Raw genomic sequence first — 19,193 nt, forward strand, 5'->3', positions numbered from 1 at the left:
CTCGAGTTGTTACATTACATAATGAAGAAATTATCAGTTCATCTGAATTGGGAAAAAAAAAAGTGTTCTGATTTATTATTTTAGGTAGTATAGTTTCATTTAATGCTTCATTTAACTTTTTGCCAAGGAAGCCCAATTTGTCACATTGAAAGTGTGCGTAGGTGGAGGGAGCAATTTCTTTGCTGCTCAGTGGTAAAAACACTAACTAAATAGTCACTTTTGTAGATAAAGGACCAGTAATGTGAAAAGGATCTCACGCATTTGCCTTGATAAATTAAAAGCATACAATTTTGCAATGTTACTGGAGGGTTTACTTTTTTAACTCATGTAATAGAGAAACATTTTAGTTTGATCTCAACCAGTAGAGGAAAAAAATCTGCTCGAGTCATACAAGTACAGCTAAAAAAATAATATTGTGTGAAAGTACAATATTTCTTCACAGTAAGTTCAGGAAGTGAGATTCATTACATAAAGTAAAATATTTCAAGATTTATTTCTTTTCTTTTTTTTCAGTTTTAATGATTGTGGCTTACAGGTGAAGAAAACCCAAAATTCAAGACAATTATTTGAGACGCTGAACTTTTTGGTTCTTTATCTAGATGCCACAATAATTAAAACTGCAAAATACAAATAAGTTTGAAATATTCTACTCTGATGAATCTTCAAATAATTTCTTTTTCTGAGCCAACTGGCAAGAAAAATTGCACTTTCACGCAATATTTCTAATATTTTTTTAAGACGCGTTAGTAGTTGCTGGTTGTTTTAGGTCTTGTCTACTGTAGCATTTTTTAATTTTATGATTTTGACATTGAAAATCTTGCACTAAAAAGTTTAAGTGTCCTTTCTGTAGCAGCTTTAACTGTCTTGAATCAGTTGCAAGCTGCGGAAAAACATCCTGAGGGCCCCAAATGACCCGCGAGCTGCAATCTGGACACCCTAATTAAAAGAAACACATTTTAATAGAAGTACACAAATGTCTTTACCAGTTTGCATGAAAATGTAGAAATACTTGCCAGCTATTAGGCATTTTGTTCAAAATTGTATTTGTTTAAACTCTGGCAAACTTCACCAAACTAATTTGTCTTCACAAATTTCATAAACCGAGGAACCGCACTTGCTGTTGGAGTGGCTGTCTGTTAAATAGTCAAAAACACACAGCAAACATTTTGGGTTTATCGATTTTATTTATATTTGTATATATATTTATATATATTATATTGTGTTTACTTAAACATGATAAATGCAACGTCTCCATGTTAGCTGTAACAATAAAAATACAATATCTTTGTGTCCTTAAAGTACGTAAAATTAAAACAGCAAAACAAGTAAAAAAAGAAAAAAAGAAAGAAAAAAAAACGCCCTAAGAAGTTCACAGAGGTACAAATATACAGTACAAATCTATTTTATTCCAAAAAAAGAAAAGGAAAAAAAAAGGGTACAAATAAAAATGCAACAAAATAGAGATATTAATGCTTTCTTAAAGTCAGGTAGGTGTGGGTTTTTTTTTCTAAGGGAGCACTTTGGGTCAACAACTCTAAGGCTTCTGATAGAGATCAATACATATTGGTACGGCCATACAATATTAAAACTCACTATACAAAGTTCATACAACCTGGATTATACTTGAGGATTGAATGTTACATTTACATAATTGCATATATTTTGCAGATTTAGGCATTTTAAAAGGAAATAGAAAAAAAATGATGCTGTTCAGTTTTTAAGTTTCACATCACAAAAAGCAATGTCACCTTGTGCAGAGGAAAAAAAAATTACAAATAAAAATAATGTCAAATCTGAAAATACAGACTTCTTTAAAACTTTTAACCATTTGCATTCTCCTGATTTGATTTGACATCAGCAACACCACAATCTTACTAAGTTCATGTTAGCAGTTTAATAAAAGATGGACGTAGTTCGTACTTTTCCACTCTGCTGTCCAGAAACCCGATGATTCTGGCCATTAAAATCCTACTGATCTTGTGCAATAATAATAATAATAAAAACATCTGCTCTGTGCATCTGTCTATGCATGTGTTAAGTGGAAGGATTTCTCCTTCACGGCTGATGCTCTTTAACTCATCTTGTAAAAAAAAAAAAAGTGCTGAGGAAAGCTTCTTTCGCTTTCTCTTCCACATACTGAAAATCTACAGATTAAAAAGTCAGAGATAGGTATATAAAAAAAATAATTATCAAAACTAAAAAAAACAAACAAAAAAAAAAACGGGAGGCAACGAGTTCTACGAAACTCACTCTCGCCGACGTCGTCGCGCAAAAGTTTCTGCTCGTCAAGCCTGACCTTTCTGATATGCTCTCGTACAACCTGAACGGAGAACACGGAGTCCGTTGTTCGTTTGGACACATTGTACAAAGCTGAATTTAAGGCATTATAAACAAGCATCATCATCGTCGTCACCGATCGAAGCTATCTACACAGGAAAAAAAAAAAAATTAAAAATACACCTATCTACAGAAACACAAAACCTGCGATTTCTCCATGATTTTGTGTGCTTTACAATTGGAAAGTCTTCAGTTTACCAACAGATTTCATTTGAGAACACTGAAGGACGACATTTAGTGCAATTTTATACAACAACGGACCATCAGTGATGGAGGATTAATCTTTAAAATGGCACATGCCACTCAAAGCGAAGGATGAAAACAAAGAGGAAAGCGTCAGCACAGGATGGCTTTGCTTGGGGCTTTAAACCATAAGTGGCACTGCTTTACACCAGACAATAAACCCCACTAAACTGTGACCTCACCGGACAAACGGTCCGAGTGGCGCGTCTCGCGTGATTTGGCTTTAAATGCGTGGCTTCAAAGAAGGAAGATGAAAACGCTTTCACTCGGGATTCAGAGAGCTGACAACTGCTGGCCACAAAAAAAAAACAACAAAGAGGTAAACCAAAAACACTGCTTTTAATTCCTATAAAGTAGGTCAGTCAAAAATACTAAACCCAGACATCAGCGAAAGAAACGTTTCAAACGACTGCGTCCAACAATCAGAGCCGCTGCTGCTGCTTCAGCTGACTACACTGAAGACGATCCTGGACGTTGTACTGAGATTACTGCATAGAAAACACCAAGACTACAGAAAGTTGTCGACTCATGATGAATGAATATTGCTTTGACGAACACGTGTTGGGTGCTGGATGGTAGGAAAAACTGAACCCTCTTTGTCCATCATGGCAGTACGGAAAAGCCTTCCGCATAGAAATTCATTCAGAGTATCATCCAAAAAAATTCAGTTTTTTAATACCAAAAAGGTTCAAATTGTCCATTCTTGAACCTCATGCTATATTATGCTTTACTGCAACTACTTCTTTAAACTGGTTCAAGGTCAAGAAGGAAAAGCCATACAGCCAATATGGACTAGTAAAAGCAGTAGCTCTGTGTGTGCAAGAGAAAATTACCTAAAGCTTTCGGGCAAAAGGAAAACGTTTTAAAGTGAATAATCGCGCTATATTCAAGTTTCATAAAAAGGACCAGAAACTATTACACGTGTCGCTTTTCCGATGGGAATGTCTGCATGAGGAATGTTGTCTGATTGGAAACCTCTGGATGAATTTATGTATGATCTAATTGCACTTTCGATTTTTCAAGATAGAAATACGTCAGAAGGAAGAGACTGCAGCATTCACCTCGGCTAATTTGTAAACAGTTAAAAAAAAAAACAAGTCAGTTGTGTTTTTTTTTCTTCTTCTTCGCTTGCCACAAAACTCCAACAACACTTCAAACAAATTCCCTTCAATCAACGAGATAAAAACATGAAGAAAGCACAGATTCCTACGTAGGGTGGACTGAATGAACACAGTGGACAACAGAAGACATTAGAAAATGATGCACAAGCAACCTGTTAATCTAGAGCCTCCTGAAGATGCATTTTGGAAAATTAATGAGCCAATAATTTAGCTTAAATGCTGCCTGAATTAACAGAAGATCAAAATGGTGCATCACCTCTGGAAGAGGACCAGACAATGACATTTCCGGGACAGCCAAAAGCTTGGAGGGGGGTGGGGGGGGGGGACTAAACAAAAAAAAACAAGAAACTATTGCTTTCTTTAAAGGAACTGAGAAAAGACAGACTCGAGCTTCAACGCTGTCTCACTCACACTCACATATTCTCCTTTCAGGGCAAACTGCAAGATGCAACAGGTGGATTTTTCTCTCAAGGCTTTGGTGAGAAGCAGTCGGCGCCTCCTGCAGTAATTACATTAAAATGCACCAAAGTTCATCAACCTGGTCGAGAAGAGCTGTGAGGTACAGAGGGAAGCGGGGGAGAAAGAAATGTACTCTAAACGACACAATCACACTGGAATGCAAAACGTTGTCGTTTCAGAGAGGAGAAAGGCATCATTTCAGTTCCTGCCGCACTAGCGCTAAATGAAGGAACAGGAAATTGATTGGTGAACTACTCGATTGTAAGACGTGCGAGAGGCGCCATTTTTGGCCTGAAACAGAATCTTGCATCTATCTTTGGAGACTGACTTGCTGAAAATGAATGACTTAGAGAGAGAGATTTCCTGCTGACAGCAGAGGTTTTAATCGACGACATCACAGGCCCTGCTGATGTCAGTGGCTCCACTTTTGTGGGGGGTAAATGCTTTATAAATATAAAGAGATAAAATTTTTTTAGGAGTGTTGACATCTAAAGATCGCTGGCTGTGATTTTTAACATCAGAGTTGGTAGCTGTGCTTTGAGACTGCACACTCTGTTGTGTTTCCCATTGAGAGAGTTTTAGTCAGAAGGTAAAGCCAAAGTGTTTTTAGTGAAAACGTCCAGGCGTGGGTACAAGGAGGTGGAGACGAAGGAGGGAGCGAGGAAGAGAAAAGCAGTGTGTAAGGACTATGGCAGGCGTTCATAAGCTACATACGTTCTACTTAGCTTTCCATTTTCCTGTCAGACCTCAGCAGGCTGGGAAACCGAAGGTTTCTGTTTTTCGTGGCTGAGTAACATCGAAGCAAAACTTCTCAAGAAGATCAACAAAATCATGTGTCTTTGTATACTTTTAGGTGTGCAAAATCTCAAACATTCTGAGGCTACATTCACACTGTTTTTTTCCTCTTTCTCTCCTTGTCAGACTCGTTCTCGCTCCTGGCAGTCTCTCCTACGGTTGCTACCAAATGTGATGCTACTTCCCTGCGTTGGAGCGCCCCTCGATGGACAGTTTCACCTCCTGCGGGATGAAAGAAGGCCTCGTGTGGCCAGAGGCGATTATCTGAGGGCGTGGCCCTTCGTCTCCCTTCATGCTGTATCTTTGGAGGCCGGGCGACGACCAGCGCCTCTGAGAGGCGCCAAGTGCGGCCTGCATGGCGGTCATGCCGGTCCCGGCGAAAGCAGAGCCCTCTGTGTGCAAGTGGTAGCTGCTCTGACTCCTGGGATGCTCCGTGGAGGTCCGACTTCGCCGGACGGGGGATTCAGTGTGTCCAACAACCGCTAAATGTGCTTCGTCCTTTTCCAGCACGCCGCCCTCGCCGTCCCGCTGCTGCCGCTCTCTGTGGACGCGATCCATCCTGAAGTGAGCTTGCGGCCGCAGCTGTTGGGGTGCGGGAGGCCCCATGAGCTGGTGACCGGGTCCCAACGCCACGCTGCTTTTGCCTAAAGTTCTCGACACGTTCTGCTGCTGCTGCGAGTTGTGATGCTGCGGTTGCTTCTGCAGCTGCGGCTGAAGCTGTTGCTGCTGCAGCGTGATGGACACGCACATGTCCCCCACCTGCAGGAGGTGGCAGGTCAGGCCGTACAGCTGGGCAGTGCGCTCAGGGCTGCACGACGACCAGCCCTGGCCGAACACGAAGAACGGGTGCTCTGGCGGGACGTCGATGGTCACCTTGCTCTGCTGCTCCCCCACCGTGAAATGCAGAGACACCAGACCCGGTCTCTGCTGGCTGGACCGGATGTCCATCACCATGCTGGAGTCGATCTTGAGCCCTCCGCTGACCTCTGCACTTCGCACAAAATCCTGAGTTTGCAGATCCTCCACACGCTTCAGCTCCCCGGTGGCCAGCTGGATAATCGCCCCCTTCATGAAATGTGACGGGTTACTGCCAGGTGCTGCCGCCGCCACCGCCGCCGGGACGCCCGAAGCCTGAGTTAACTCTGCTGCAGAGTGGACTGATGGCTGTAGAGAAGGCTGCAGCTGCAGCTGCTGCTGATGATGATAATGATGCTGCTGCTTAGCTGTGGTCGGCTCCACCTTCTCAGGGAGGCCGGCTCTGCCTGGAGACTCTGAGGTTTTAAAGCTTGGGTTAATGGAGGCCTTTGCGGCGTCGCTCGCCTGTCCTGGGTAGTGTTGCTGCGGCTGGGACTGATGCTGCAGGTGATAGTCGAGAGGAACGAGCACCGGCTGCCCGTTGGTCAGCATGACGGCGTGACCCGGCTGCTGCTGGAGACCGCCGACTTTGTGTTCAACGTAACTCAGCGGCTGTGCCGAATGCACAGCCCTGCTGGAAACAGCCGGGCTCTCCCCGTGGACGTCTCTGGTTCTTTGGACCCCCTGAGAGAGATTCAAAGGGGCAAACGAGACCTCCTTCCGCACCCCGCCGACACCTTGACTCGAGGTAGCCAGGCGGCCAACGACCTGCTGCACCTGGGAGGCAAACCGAGGAATCAATGTCCGAGCATTTTGAGTTTCATTGCAACAAACATTTAAATGTTCAAAGTTGCCCTTTGAAATAAATTCACAAAGCTTTTTACAGGCTTCGTACTCTTTTCCCTCAGTGGAATTCTAGCCCTTTTCAAGCATTTTCAAGTTAAGTTTTCAAACCTTTCCAGCACCACAAAAAAAAAAAAAAACAGTCCTACGACGACTAATTTTACAACCTGTGAATGACATATTAATGGCCAACTTACATTTTTTTAAACAAATTTAATACATGTTAAGTATAACGGACACCCTGCTATGGCAAGATGGAAAAAAAACGAGTAGTTTGAAAAATGTGCATTAATTCCAATCAATATCATCTCATAATTGCAACAACATGGTGGAAATTTAGTGCCAGTTCTAATTTTTAGGCTCCATTACCGAGCTGTGAGCATGTCTTACCTCCAGATCGCTGTCCGGAGTGCTGCGCTGACCAGGAGAGCTTCGGCCTTCCAGGCGTCGGTTCTGCAGGGCCCTTTCTTGGCTGTGCTCCTGCGCTGCAGAGCTGGACACTACCTGCTGCAGATGTGCATTTCTGGAAGTGTAGGCAGAGTCATGCAGCACCTCTCTGACTCCCTGCTCTTTATCGCTGCCGTTAAGCTCCGCGTCGTTGTGCAGGTCGCCGGGGCCGGACACGCCCCGGCTGCCCTGGGGCTGGTAGAAGACCGGCATCCCTCTGGAGCTGAGCTCTGGGGCAGGTATGACTCCGATAGTACCGATGTGCTGCTGGGCGGCTTGCTCTGAAGACATCATCAGCGGGACGCCGCCTGGCGCTGCAACTTTGGTAAACGTATGAGCTTGAGTCTGGGGAGGCGGGGAAACCACTCCGTCCTGTATGACGGATGGATAGGGAACCAGGTGGGACACGGCGTGAGGCTGAGGGATGGCGCCCGATGGAGAAATCAGCGATCCAGGGACGAAGCCGGACGGGACGGCGTAAGGAACCGCGGCGTACGGGGAACTGACAAACTGGAGAGACGGATGAGGGATGTGAGCGTAACCCAGAGGAGGATAGGGAAGGCCTGGATGCTGCAGGAGAGGAGAGTGTACGGTGTACGTGGGCGAGATGTGGCTTAACACTGGGTGGAGGCTAGTTTGCGAGTAGGTAACAGAAGGAACAGCCACTTTGTAAATCATACTGTACTGATCGACAGGCCCCGCTGAGATGCTCTCTGAATTATCCACCCTATAGTGATGCTCCGGATGAGTTCGTGGCCACTCTCCTGATGGGTTCCCTCCCTGAGTCTCACTGCCGGCTGCAGAGTTGTGGATGGAAACAACTTCGGCTTCTCCGTTACCTCCGCCAGCAGCGCTGCTGCCGCCTCCCGTAGCTCCGCCCCCTCCCGCCCCTCCGACGCTGCCGCCGCTGTTGCTGAGAGGGAGGTCCCTCTTCTTAGGAGGCAGGCTCTCCTGGTTGCGCTCCTGTGCTGGTTTCATTGCAATCCTTTGACCGACCAAGTTGCTTTACTGCACGGCACAGGAACTGAAACCTGCAAGCCAGCCAGCCTGCACCGCAACCAGTTCTGAAATCACCTGGCTGACCCTGTCTGCCAGTTCACCTAGGAAGATACACATACACACACACTCAGGATCTGCAAGTCTAAGTTGTAACTCAACCTAAAAGGAGAAAAAGAGAACTGCTTTTTTTAACAGTAGACATATCGCTCTATAAGTTGTGTCTAAAAAAAGTGTAACTGCTCTTCCCTGAAAAAGTTTGTAAATAACTTTTTTTTTTAAAATGCATGCAATCAAAAGCTTGGCTGGTGCAGATCAAATAACTTATAAATCCCATTAATCCAATTTCTCAGAACTCATCAATAAACTCACAGGTCGAGCGAGGCCTGTCACAATATAATAAGCAATAAATCATTTAATAGCATGCCACATTCAAGCTAACTCAGTCATTTCTACTTGCATAAATTGTATTTTTTTTCTTTCTACCAAATCTTAGATGACAAAAGTCTTCAGTCTGGTTCTTTGGTCTCAACTAGACCATTTTTGAAGGACAATTTTGTTCACAGAGACTTTAAAATTCATTTTATTTGTTGTTTTCTGTTGCTTTGTTTATTCATTTTTTATATTTAAAACACCTTCCAGTTCCAGTGTTAAATGTTTGTTAGAATTTCAAGTCTATTGATCTTTGAGGAATGTGAACTTGCATTATAATGCCATTGTATTACTTGAAAAAGTTCTCAAACCAATATTATCGTTGATCGCAATAACTTCTGAGGCAATTTATCTTGAAGCAAACTTTGTTATCATTACAGGCCTACACGGGTCCTTGTGACTTAATTTAGATCATAAAAAGAATAGCAAATTTCCTAAAGCCAAAAAACAACCACTAAATAATTATGTAAAGGCTTTGGGGTCAGTATGAGACTCAAAACAAGAAAAGAAACAAGGGCTGAAATAAATACAAGAAAACTCACTGATCTGGTGACAGGGACAACCATTTTCAGATTTCTGTAATCTTCATTAAATTAAATTTTGGAGGTTTTATTTAAGACCATTGGGTTTTAATTTTAGGATCTACATAAATTGAGGAGGACATAACTACTTACATGATTGTTCTTCTAGATATTAGAGAGTAAATTTCATCACAGTTATTGATGAGTTTGAGGCTAAAACTTGCTCAAAATGCAGCTCACCAGTCCATCATGGCCAAATCCGACGATCCCTTAACAAAAGCTGCCAAGCAGGTAAATGAACACATTCAAAACTTTATGAATGCCTACAATTTAGACTTTTTGTGAGGCTGCAGAAAACCTGCATATTAAAAAAGCATTACAACCATGGAGGCATCAAAGTCAAACACGTACAACTGCCAAAGAACTTAAATTACAACTAAATCTGCTTAAATGATAAAAATCAAACAAATGAACGCATCTTCAGAAATGACTCCAGAAATACACCAGAGACTCTGAGCTATTTATAACGTGAAGCATTTCAAGTGTTGCCTTCTTTCAGGGGGGATCTGTGGTCATTGAATCGCTCTGCTCTTTGTCAGCTTCAATAAAAGTAAAATCGCATTTAAACTGAAGCATTTAAAATACGCGTGTTGATCAATGGTGAGAATCAGTTGTTAATGTAGTAACTTCTTTATTTATCTATAACCACATTCTTGATTTTTCTTAATAGAAAATCGAAAATTTCTCATCTAAAATGAAAAACACAAAGAAGACAAGAATCAATACTAACGCCACAGTTTCGTGTTTGTTTAACTTTCATATCAAAGTCAGTTTTAATCGTTAGCCTCACTTGGCTAAAGTTAGCTAGCTACCTGGATATACATAGTTTCCTCTTTAAATATTAGAGCTGGCACGGTGACAATTATTCCTCCAGCAATAAACATTCAACATGTTTCTAATGCGTACATTTTCTAATATCGGTTCATTCTATTAATACAACTATTTATTATCTGGAAACATCGAGGAGGAGGCTAGTTAGCTACATGGCTAGCATAGCTACAAGAGTCTGACTCACAGCTAAGATGGCAACAAACGCGGCATTCACCATAAATGCGTCCGCTTTGTCTCATTCTGCACACTCACCTTCTAATGTCATCGCGGACGGGCGTTTCTTTGTAATAAAAATAAAAGTGGATATGCGAGGGGGATGATTGGAAGAAAAAAAAAAAATCAAGGCTAACGAGTGAAGCCCATCTCAAAGGCCAGCAGAGGCGCTCGCGAATGATGTCACTGCTTGATTCAATTTCCTGTTTTTCCAAGTAAGTGGTGTGTAATGTCTATTTAAGAATAAGCAGTTGTAGTCCAAATATGTGTGAGCATGAGGCAGTAACTATCTACTGTGCAGGTATAAAATGAAGTCACTCGCCGCTTGAATAAATAGATCAAATAAACAGCAGGGAGGGACTGCTGTTGGGATGAATTAGATGAATAGATATAAATTACATGTTCTTATTAAGTAAAAACCTATACAGATATTTATAGAACTCGCAAAAATATAATTTATTTCAGTAATTCATCTCTGAAAGTGAAACTCATAGAATATATGGATCCGCATAGCGATTTGGTTTGATGTTTACGTCTTACAGGCAAGGAAAACACCAGATTGAGTTCCTAATAATTTAATAAGGCTGATTTTAAAACGTCCACTGAAAAGTCTGCCCAGAGTGTGCTTGACTGGGGCTTCTTTTCCTGAATTACTGCATCAGTGCAGCGTAGCATGGCATGTATCAGCCTGTAGCTTTGTTGAGGGGTTCATAAAAACCCGTATTGCTTTTATAGCAGCTCAGTGATACCATGGTGGTTAAACACAGCATTTCAACTCTTTGAAATTTAATTTATTTTGAAAAGAGTACTTTGAGCCCCCAAGTCAGAGTCCAGTCTTTTTTCTCCCTAGATTTTGTCTTTGGCTCAGGATTAACATGAGGAAAGCAACGATTATTACACATTTATTATACATGTCCTGGATCTCTATGTGTGGGGGGGTTTTAAAAGTTCTGACTCTTTAATGAACTTTGCTTCAAAATCTTCTTAAAGCTGCTGTTATCCCCTTTGTTTGTGCAACTTCTGCTGCACTTTTTCCTTCCACTCAATTTTCTCTCAATCTGCTTGGACACAGAACTCTGTGTTTCTGCTCCTGTCAAGTCAGCAGTCTTTCCCTTGAAAGTGCAGGTCCTACATATTTCTGTTTTTAACAGCCTTGTTTTCAAATTTTCTAGGAAACTAAATTTGGGATTTTCATTATCTGTAGGTCATAATCATTCAAATTAACTGGAACTCCCCACCCATCTGTCCCCTACTAGAAAAACATCATTTTGTGTGATAGGAATCTGCAAAACAGTGCATTTGAATTTCATATTTTGAATGTAATTAAAGAAACAATTTGTCTTATGTTTAAACTTTTGTAGTGCACCTCTACTTCTGTCATTTTTAGAACCAGAAAAACCTTATGTTAGAATATTCTAGAGCAATAGAAAGTGAATGTACCTTCTTTCTTTTTTTTTTTTAAACACATCTTCATGAAGCGTACATGTCTGGTTCTGTACATAGAGATAAATCAGCTGCACAAACCCACAGCTGATATAAAAAAAACCCACCGAGACATCTATGAATACTAAGCACATACAGACTCCTAACCAAACGAGCTGCAACGTTATTGTATATCGCTTCAGACTCATCAGATCAAGGATACATTTAGAAGAAATATAAAACACACAATGAAAAGTAAAGCTAACAGCATGGACAGCGAGGGAAAAAGTGATCAACCTCTACTTGGAAGGATGAACGCAGGACAAGTCGGTAGACTCTAAGTTCAGTCTAAATTGCTTAAAAAGTTCATTTTTGACTCTTAAGAGTCCGTTAAGAGTTTTTCACAGTTTGATTGCGTGAGACGTATTAAATGACACACAGCAGGGGGAGCTGGAGGGTTGTGTCCTGAAAAGATTTCCTGTAAGAAATATGTTTTCACAGAATCATGTCCAGTTTGACATTTGATTTGATCATTTTAGAAATTTGAAGGATGTAAAAACAAAATGCTATATTGAAAAAGTGATCCCAGGTTTGTGTCTAAAAGAGAAATATCCACACAAAAAAGAAAAAGATTGTTTTTATTTATTTTTGATTTATACTTAAATGGCTTTCAATGTTTGGTACGCTAAATCAAAAATTATATTTTTGTCCAATTTTTATGGTAATTTAGGTTCAGTCAGATAGATAAAGACACAAACATTCAAAATTTAGAATTTTGCCATTTATTTTGTTTATTTTGCCTCAGAGTCTTTTACTTCCGGATATTAAACTGTACTTTTTGTGGGTTTAGAAACTTTACCATTCACATTCTTTTTTTTATTTTTGAAACAACAGAAAATAATGTTCAAGTTGTCATCAAAATGTTAAGTAGGCTTGAACTGACAAATCTTCTGCATTGTGTCCTTTATTGAATTGAGGTGAAAGGAGCAGCTTAATGTAGAAAAAATCTAAAAAAAAAAAAGATTCTAGGAAATAGATGGTTTGTGGGAACTGTTTTAGTTTCTCTTCAGATTATATTCCCCACTTTTGTTAGTTTCAGCAATAATCCTACAAAGCATTGAAGTTTTCTCATTAAACCAGGTTGGATTTAACAGGTAATAATTGCATGGAAATGCAGAAGTAATAAAACATCTGAAAAGCTTTGGAGCTGCAGCAGAGTGTTAGGGTAGATTATTTACAGCACATTGACAGGAAAAGTTCAACTACCAGACAAGAAAAACAAAGATGTCAGCAAGTACCTGCTTGGGTAAATCCAGCTAGAAAATAAAAACTGTGCCCACAACAGTGCTAAACTGAAAAATAATTCATTAATTTGTAGCAAATACCTGAGCTTTGCAGAATCACTGAGGTTCTGATGCCATGTCCAGCAGACAGCGGGCAAAAAAGGGAGGAGAAAAAACACACCGGATTTAGGACAATGTTGTTGCGAGGTAGCAGGGTGCAGAGCAGTGACTCAATTCTGACATCCTGCACCGATACTCCAGTTCTCAGTTACCAAAAAACTCCAGTTTTCTTTAATTCAGACTGTATTTTACAGCTAATGGGCGAACCCAGTATCACAGCACTCAGTTTGTTTGCATGGCTGCTGGGAAACGGCAACATTATAAACCAAGAAAACAGTTTTGTCAGTTGTTTGAGTTTTATATTTGACCCATTTGGTATTTATTTCAGTTTGTCCTCAGGATTATTATAAAAATATTAGTAATAGATAGCATTTTGAGAACTTTGTTGCATAAAAGAAACCAAATAGCTTCTGTATTTCAATTGGGTCCATTTAAGCTGAAGCAACCATGCACAAATCTAAATTTATGGCAAGTCAGCTGCTGCTTTAATTTCTCTGCAGACCAAACTTCTACACAAAGTTTGGTTTGTGATATTTGTATCCTGCATACACTCGTGTTTTTCTCTGATACGATCTAGGCCAGGGTATTTTTTACCTACCAAATCTGATGAGTTTAGTTATAATGCCACAGACAGAAGTCACATGTGGGGTACCCCAAGGTTCAACCCTAGGATCCCTCTTTTTTAATATAACTGAAACAATCAATGAAGAATTTAACAATGGCATTTGACTAAATGTAATGTTTCAATTGTTCCCTGTGTGTTTAATGACTTTCCATTTTTGTGTTTTTATGATGGGAAGCACTTTAAAATGCCTTGTTGCTGAAATGTGCTGTACATATAAAATTTGATCTGATTTATTAGAGCTCAATAAAATAAAAACAAAAAGACCATTCCATTTGAAAACTAGTATAATTATTTGCTGCTGGTATACATAATTGAGCTACATGTTTTGTTAGCAAAAACAGCTTCAGTGCAAACCCCCTGAACTCTAGTACATTTACAGCTCTGCTAAGTCACAAGTATTAGAAACAAAATTAGCTCAACAGATTAAGAATATAGTTACAAAGAACAGTCAATCTTCCTCACAAAAGGCACAGAGGGTGTGCAGAAGTAACTGTGTCCCTCTTTGAGAACATTTGCATAAGTGAATAAATCCATCCGCTGACCATCCGTCTGAAGCGACACCAGAGGCGTCGCTTCATCATACGATTACAGCAGAGTGCAACGATGTAAATTAGTGGAAAAACTGCATATAAATACATCTCCTTAAAATATAAAGACTAAATCAAGAATAAAGAGTTATTTAGTACCATTAATCAGAATGAACAGAAACATTTCAAATATACAGTATTTATAATATTTGCCAAAATTATATTCAACAGTTGCCTTATAATACTCCATTCTATATTTTGGGGAGGGGAAAAAAGTGCAACAATTGCATTTGGGAGAGCAGGTTTGCACTTGCATAAAACATTATAGGAAACACCTGAACTAGTTATTGCTGAAGAATGAGGAGATTGCTGCATGTCGTCAGTTAATCGAGCAATGCAGTATTTAATGCACTTTTGGAAGAAAATAAAAAGGTGGCAAGTGGTAAGCAATAAATACCATTTCCTTTGACATTTTAGACAGTGCTGGTTTCTCATTATAAAGACTAAACTATTTATTTCTACAGGCGAGTCTCCAAAGTGTCGTTGATCCGCTGCTAATAAAGAGAAATTATGTAAAGGGAACACAGTCCAAAGCAAGAAGGAAATCACAGAATGTGCGTTTTATCATTTGTGAGAATAGAATGACCTTTTGTTTCTGGTTTTCAATTGTTTTACAGATAATGATCAAAGCATGTTCAGGAATATATTTTCTGTTGAACTAGACAGGCATGTAGCTCTTTTAGACTTTTGCTGTAGTTGCACAATGAATGTCGTGTGCTGGGAATGTCAAATTCTGGAGGAAATTTACATATTAAGATATGCTAGCTCAGGTCATGTCAACGAGAAACCTTGAAAATGCCATCATCAATGGATCTGCGACTTTACCCAGTTTATTAAACCAGAAACGGATCCGACTCAAAGAATTTGTCCCTTTTTTATCATTTGTTCACTCGTTCAGCTGCCTTCACTGGGTTTCCTCTCAGTGCCTTTACCAGAAGGCATCTAAAAAAACAGCTTAGTAAACCCCGTGCAAAGCAGAAGAGGAAATATCTACCACAGATTTTCGTTCTCACAACGTACGAAAACAACGCCTGAACATGTTCAAAGTCAGGCCCTGATCCCACACCATTTGTTGCAGAAGATCTACTAAAATCTTTACTGCAAACTGCTTCAAGATCCCATTACATTTAAATAGTTTCTGTTTTAACCACTGGGCTGATTTCTTGTCAACTGTGACGGATTTTTTTTAATGTCTTTAATAAGTTATAACAGGCAGGAACATTAGCATCTATGATCAGAGAATTGCATCATTGCTGCTGCATTAAAAATGAGTATTCTCTCACTTCACACATCTGTTCTAAGAAAAGCACAGCTACAGTTCTACTTTAGTATGTTGTAGCTTTAAAAACCCACAGCAAATTATATGCAAGGCCTGGAGGAGGAACTTTAAATTCTACAGTAAAGGTATACCATCAAGTAAAATCTCAAAATGTCCTTTTTAGTCAGAGTTATGGTACAGAAGGACATGAGAAAGTACATTTATTTTTGCTAGACTAAAAGCCTCAAGATAAACCTATGCATATTATATAGATGCTTGTTTTTTTTCTCACAGTCTTTGCAGAAAAAGTACTGGCCAATAAGAAGCATGCATCTAAAAGGATCCTAATTTATTCCTACAAGAGTCAATGATTTAATCCCCAAACAAATTACACCTCAAATTAGGAATAACCTCATCTTTAAAAGCAGCAGCAATGGTGCAAATTCTAGTGAATGTAGGTCAGTAAATTTAGAAACACTCAAGGGTTATTTTTAACTTGTCAGCAGCACACGTATGGACAGTTTAGTAAAAAGTCATGGAAAGTAATGTGATCCGTTGTTACAAAAATCCATTAGAAAGTGTCGTTAGCGAGAGTCTCTGTAGAGAGCCAGGTCTTCGCTCCATTCAGAAATTTGCTAATCGGAGTCCCTGGAACGCCTCGCCGGCACAGGTTTCCCACAGGGTTGAAGGGAAAAGACGAGTTAAGGACGTTGGGTGAAGTTGGGGGGTCATCTGGAGAACTGGCCTTGAAATACATCCTCCGCTGGTCGGAAGGGGGTCCGCCCGGTCTCGGGCCGGGGGTGCTGTGTGGACTGGGCCCTTTGTACTGCCTGAGCTTGTTCTGCAGCGTCTCGATTTCATCAACCAGTTGGGAGACCTTGTGGTAGACGGTGGCGGGGCCTCCGTGTGGGATGCAGGCTTCGGGAACCCAGCGTAGGAAGAACAACTTCCAGAGGACCACGTGTGAGGGCAGGACGTAGGGGATCAGAACTCCCTGCTGGTCTGCAGGGCGAGAAAACCAGTCCCTGAAGAACCGCTCCGACGGGCTTTCATCTTTCACTGGAGAGAATTCGGCCTTCAGTCCCAGAGACCCTCGCCGCTGCAGCGTCTCCTCCTCGCCCTTTACGCCGTTACGCTGCGACGTGCTCGATATTCGCACCGTAGAACTGAAAGCTTTCTGTTGGAGAAAGAACACGGGAGCAGATTTAGGTCAAACGGCAGATTATTTAAAGTTTCTGAATCAGTCAAAAAAGTTCTAATTTCACACAATGGAGGACTTGCTCCAACTTTAATTTAAGGACCTTCATGTAGGACTGTCGCAGTAATTAATTTTGCCAGACAATAAATTGTCCCAGTAATTACGACAAATGATAATATTGTGGTTTTGAGACCTTTTTCAAGTATTACTGACAATGGCGTTCCAGTTGAACACAAAACACTGGAACTTTAAGGCATTTACCAGCAAAAAACAATAAATAAAACAACAAAAAGCCACTTGCAAACAAAACAAATATCTCCAAAAGCAAAATTCTCCTTCAGAAAAATATAAGAATAAATATCATCAAGCTCATTTTAATCCTGTAATTAACTGATTGCTACTTATTGCGACATAAAAACATGAAAAAGTGAATCAAATATAATTACACTTTTTTAGCTGATTGGGTTAAATGAATAGAAAAGGATGACGGAATAAGTTTTAAAGTCACAGTATTGCACAGAAAAACTCGAAGAAGTTCACACAATTGAGACAAAACCAAAAATTATACCTATGAAAAATTTTAAATCTTAATTTCTTGTGAAGGAAAATAAAACAAAAACATGGACGATGCAAGAGAAAAGTAAATAATCTGTAGATAGAGTGGATAATCTTTACATCTTAGAAACTGTAAAGTTTTTCCAGAACATCAGGACTTGACTCTGTTCCGTTTTCGCTGCTTCTGAGCCATTTTAACAGCTCAGATTCATCAGAGCATAACCAAAGGACAACTGGAGGCGTCACTAGAAAGGCCTTGGCTCTCGGGCCGGGTTCAGTTATTACAGAACATCTTAACGATGTGGAAGCTTGTGGAGCAGCTCAGACAGGATGCTTGAATGATTTGCAGCACTAGTTTTCCATCGGACCTCGTGTTGGTCCGCAAGGAGGATCACATTTACTTAATCCAACTACCTCACCAGAAAGAGTTCACATATATATCAGATTCATTTAAAACAGATAAAGCTATGTTGACAACAGCAGATTATAAAACTAGTGAATTAATGAAGCAAAAAGGGAAAACACAGACATCACATGACGTGGTAAGAAAGGGAATAAATAGCTCTGCGTTACAGCAGTCAACACACACACTGTTCACTTTCCCAAACAAAACTCCACATTTTACTCTCCTGCGTCACATTTCAATAACGCTGACAGCTGACTCTTAATGTTTTGGAAACAGAGAAATCTATGAATCTAAGCCTTGGATCAGCAGGATAAACAGGGCTTTCATCGTGCATGAATAAGCGTTTTCTTCACAGTGCAAAAATTAAATGAGGAAGAAAAGATTTCTTTTTTTAAATAAAAAGATCCTTCATGCACATTCAGATGTGGAAGAAACTCGGAGGTATAAATGGCTCTTTACCTATTTTTTGCTTACTCTCTGAATGTGCTTTATGAAAAGCCAATCTCAGTGCATGGACACCAACTCTTAAATGGTGTAAACCCAAAGGTTACACCAGTAGCAGCCCCCTGCTTACCTTTGTGCGTTGGAAGGTTTTCACCTCTCCGTTCTGGACACAGGCAGCTCCTTTCCCAACATACATGGGGTTATTAAAGAGGGTTTGATCCCTGGTGGAGAACTGCTGTGACCACTTCCACACAGGAGGGAAGATCGCCGTGTGGTTTTCCCCTGGAGGGATGGCTTTGCTCTTCGCAAAGTCCTGCAAAGGAAACAAAACATTAGTGATTTTAGCACACAATATGAACTAAAATAATTAATCCTGACATGCGTAGTGGCCACTGCAATGGACAGTTGTCTAAAAGCCACTTTCTTGTGTTTCTTATACAGGTCCTTCTCAAAAAATTAGCATATTGTGATAAAGTTTATTATTTTCCATAATCTAATGATAAAAATGAAACTGTCGTTTATTTTAGATTCATTGCACACCAACTGAAATATTTCAGGTCTTTATCGTTTTAATACTGATGATTTTGGCATACAGCTCATGAAAACCCAAAATCCCCGTCTCAAAAAATTAGCATATTTCATCCGATCAATAAAAGAAATGTGTTTTAATACCAAAAAAGYCAACCTTCAAATAATTATGTTCAGTTATGCACTCAATACTTGGTCAGGAATCCTTTTGCAGCCTTCAATGCGGCATGGAGGCAATCAGCCTGTGGTACTGCTGAGGTGTTATGGAGCCCAGGATGCTTCGATGGTGTTGGGTCTTGGTCTCTCAACTTTCTCTTCACAATATCCCGCAGATTCTCTATGGGGTTCAGGTCAGGAGAGTTGGCAGGCCAACAGTAATACCATGGTCAGTAATACCAGTGGTTTTGGCACTGTAAGCAGGTACCAGGTTGTGCTGAAAAATTAAATCTTCATCTCCATAAAGCTTTTCAGCAGATGGAAGCATGAGGTGCTCCAAAACCTCCTGATAGCTGCTGACCGTGCCCTTGATAAAACACAGTGGACCAACATCAGCAGCTGACATGGCTCCTCAGACCATCACTGACTGTGGGTACTTGACACTGGACTTCTGGCAT

At 40.4% G+C, this 19,193-nt stretch overlaps 2 protein-coding genes across 2 annotated transcripts in view; both read right to left on the reverse strand.

Moving 5' to 3' along the window:
* Positions 1-3,691: 3,691 nt before the first annotated feature.
* atxn1l (ataxin 1-like) lies at positions 3,692-10,331 on the reverse strand. Its single transcript, XM_008405356.2, has 3 exons — positions 10,193-10,331; positions 7,044-8,200; positions 3,692-6,587 (listed from the first exon to the last, which is right to left on the reverse strand). Exons 2-3 carry the CDS (start codon positions 8,076-8,078, stop codon positions 5,133-5,135), a joined length of 2,490 nt encoding a protein of 829 aa, XP_008403578.1. The 5' UTR covers positions 8,079-8,200; positions 10,193-10,331; the 3' UTR covers positions 3,692-5,132.
* Positions 10,332-13,868: 3,537 nt separating this feature from the next.
* Positions 13,869-19,193, reverse strand: part of mtmr10 (myotubularin related protein 10) — an 18,761-nt gene continuing 13,436 nt past the window's right edge. The window contains exons 15-16 of the mRNA XM_008405357.2: positions 18,182-18,364; positions 13,869-16,625 (exon numbers count right to left, since the gene is read on the reverse strand). Of these exons, the coding sequence (XP_008403579.1) occupies positions 16,020-16,625; positions 18,182-18,364 (789 nt within the window). The 3' untranslated portion in view covers positions 13,869-16,019. The remainder of the gene's footprint in view (positions 16,626-18,181; positions 18,365-19,193) is intronic.

This window comes from Poecilia reticulata, linkage group LG3 (genome assembly GCF_000633615.1).
Source record: "Poecilia reticulata strain Guanapo linkage group LG3, Guppy_female_1.0+MT, whole genome shotgun sequence".
NCBI classification, from domain to species: Eukaryota; Metazoa; Chordata; class Actinopteri; order Cyprinodontiformes; family Poeciliidae; genus Poecilia; species Poecilia reticulata.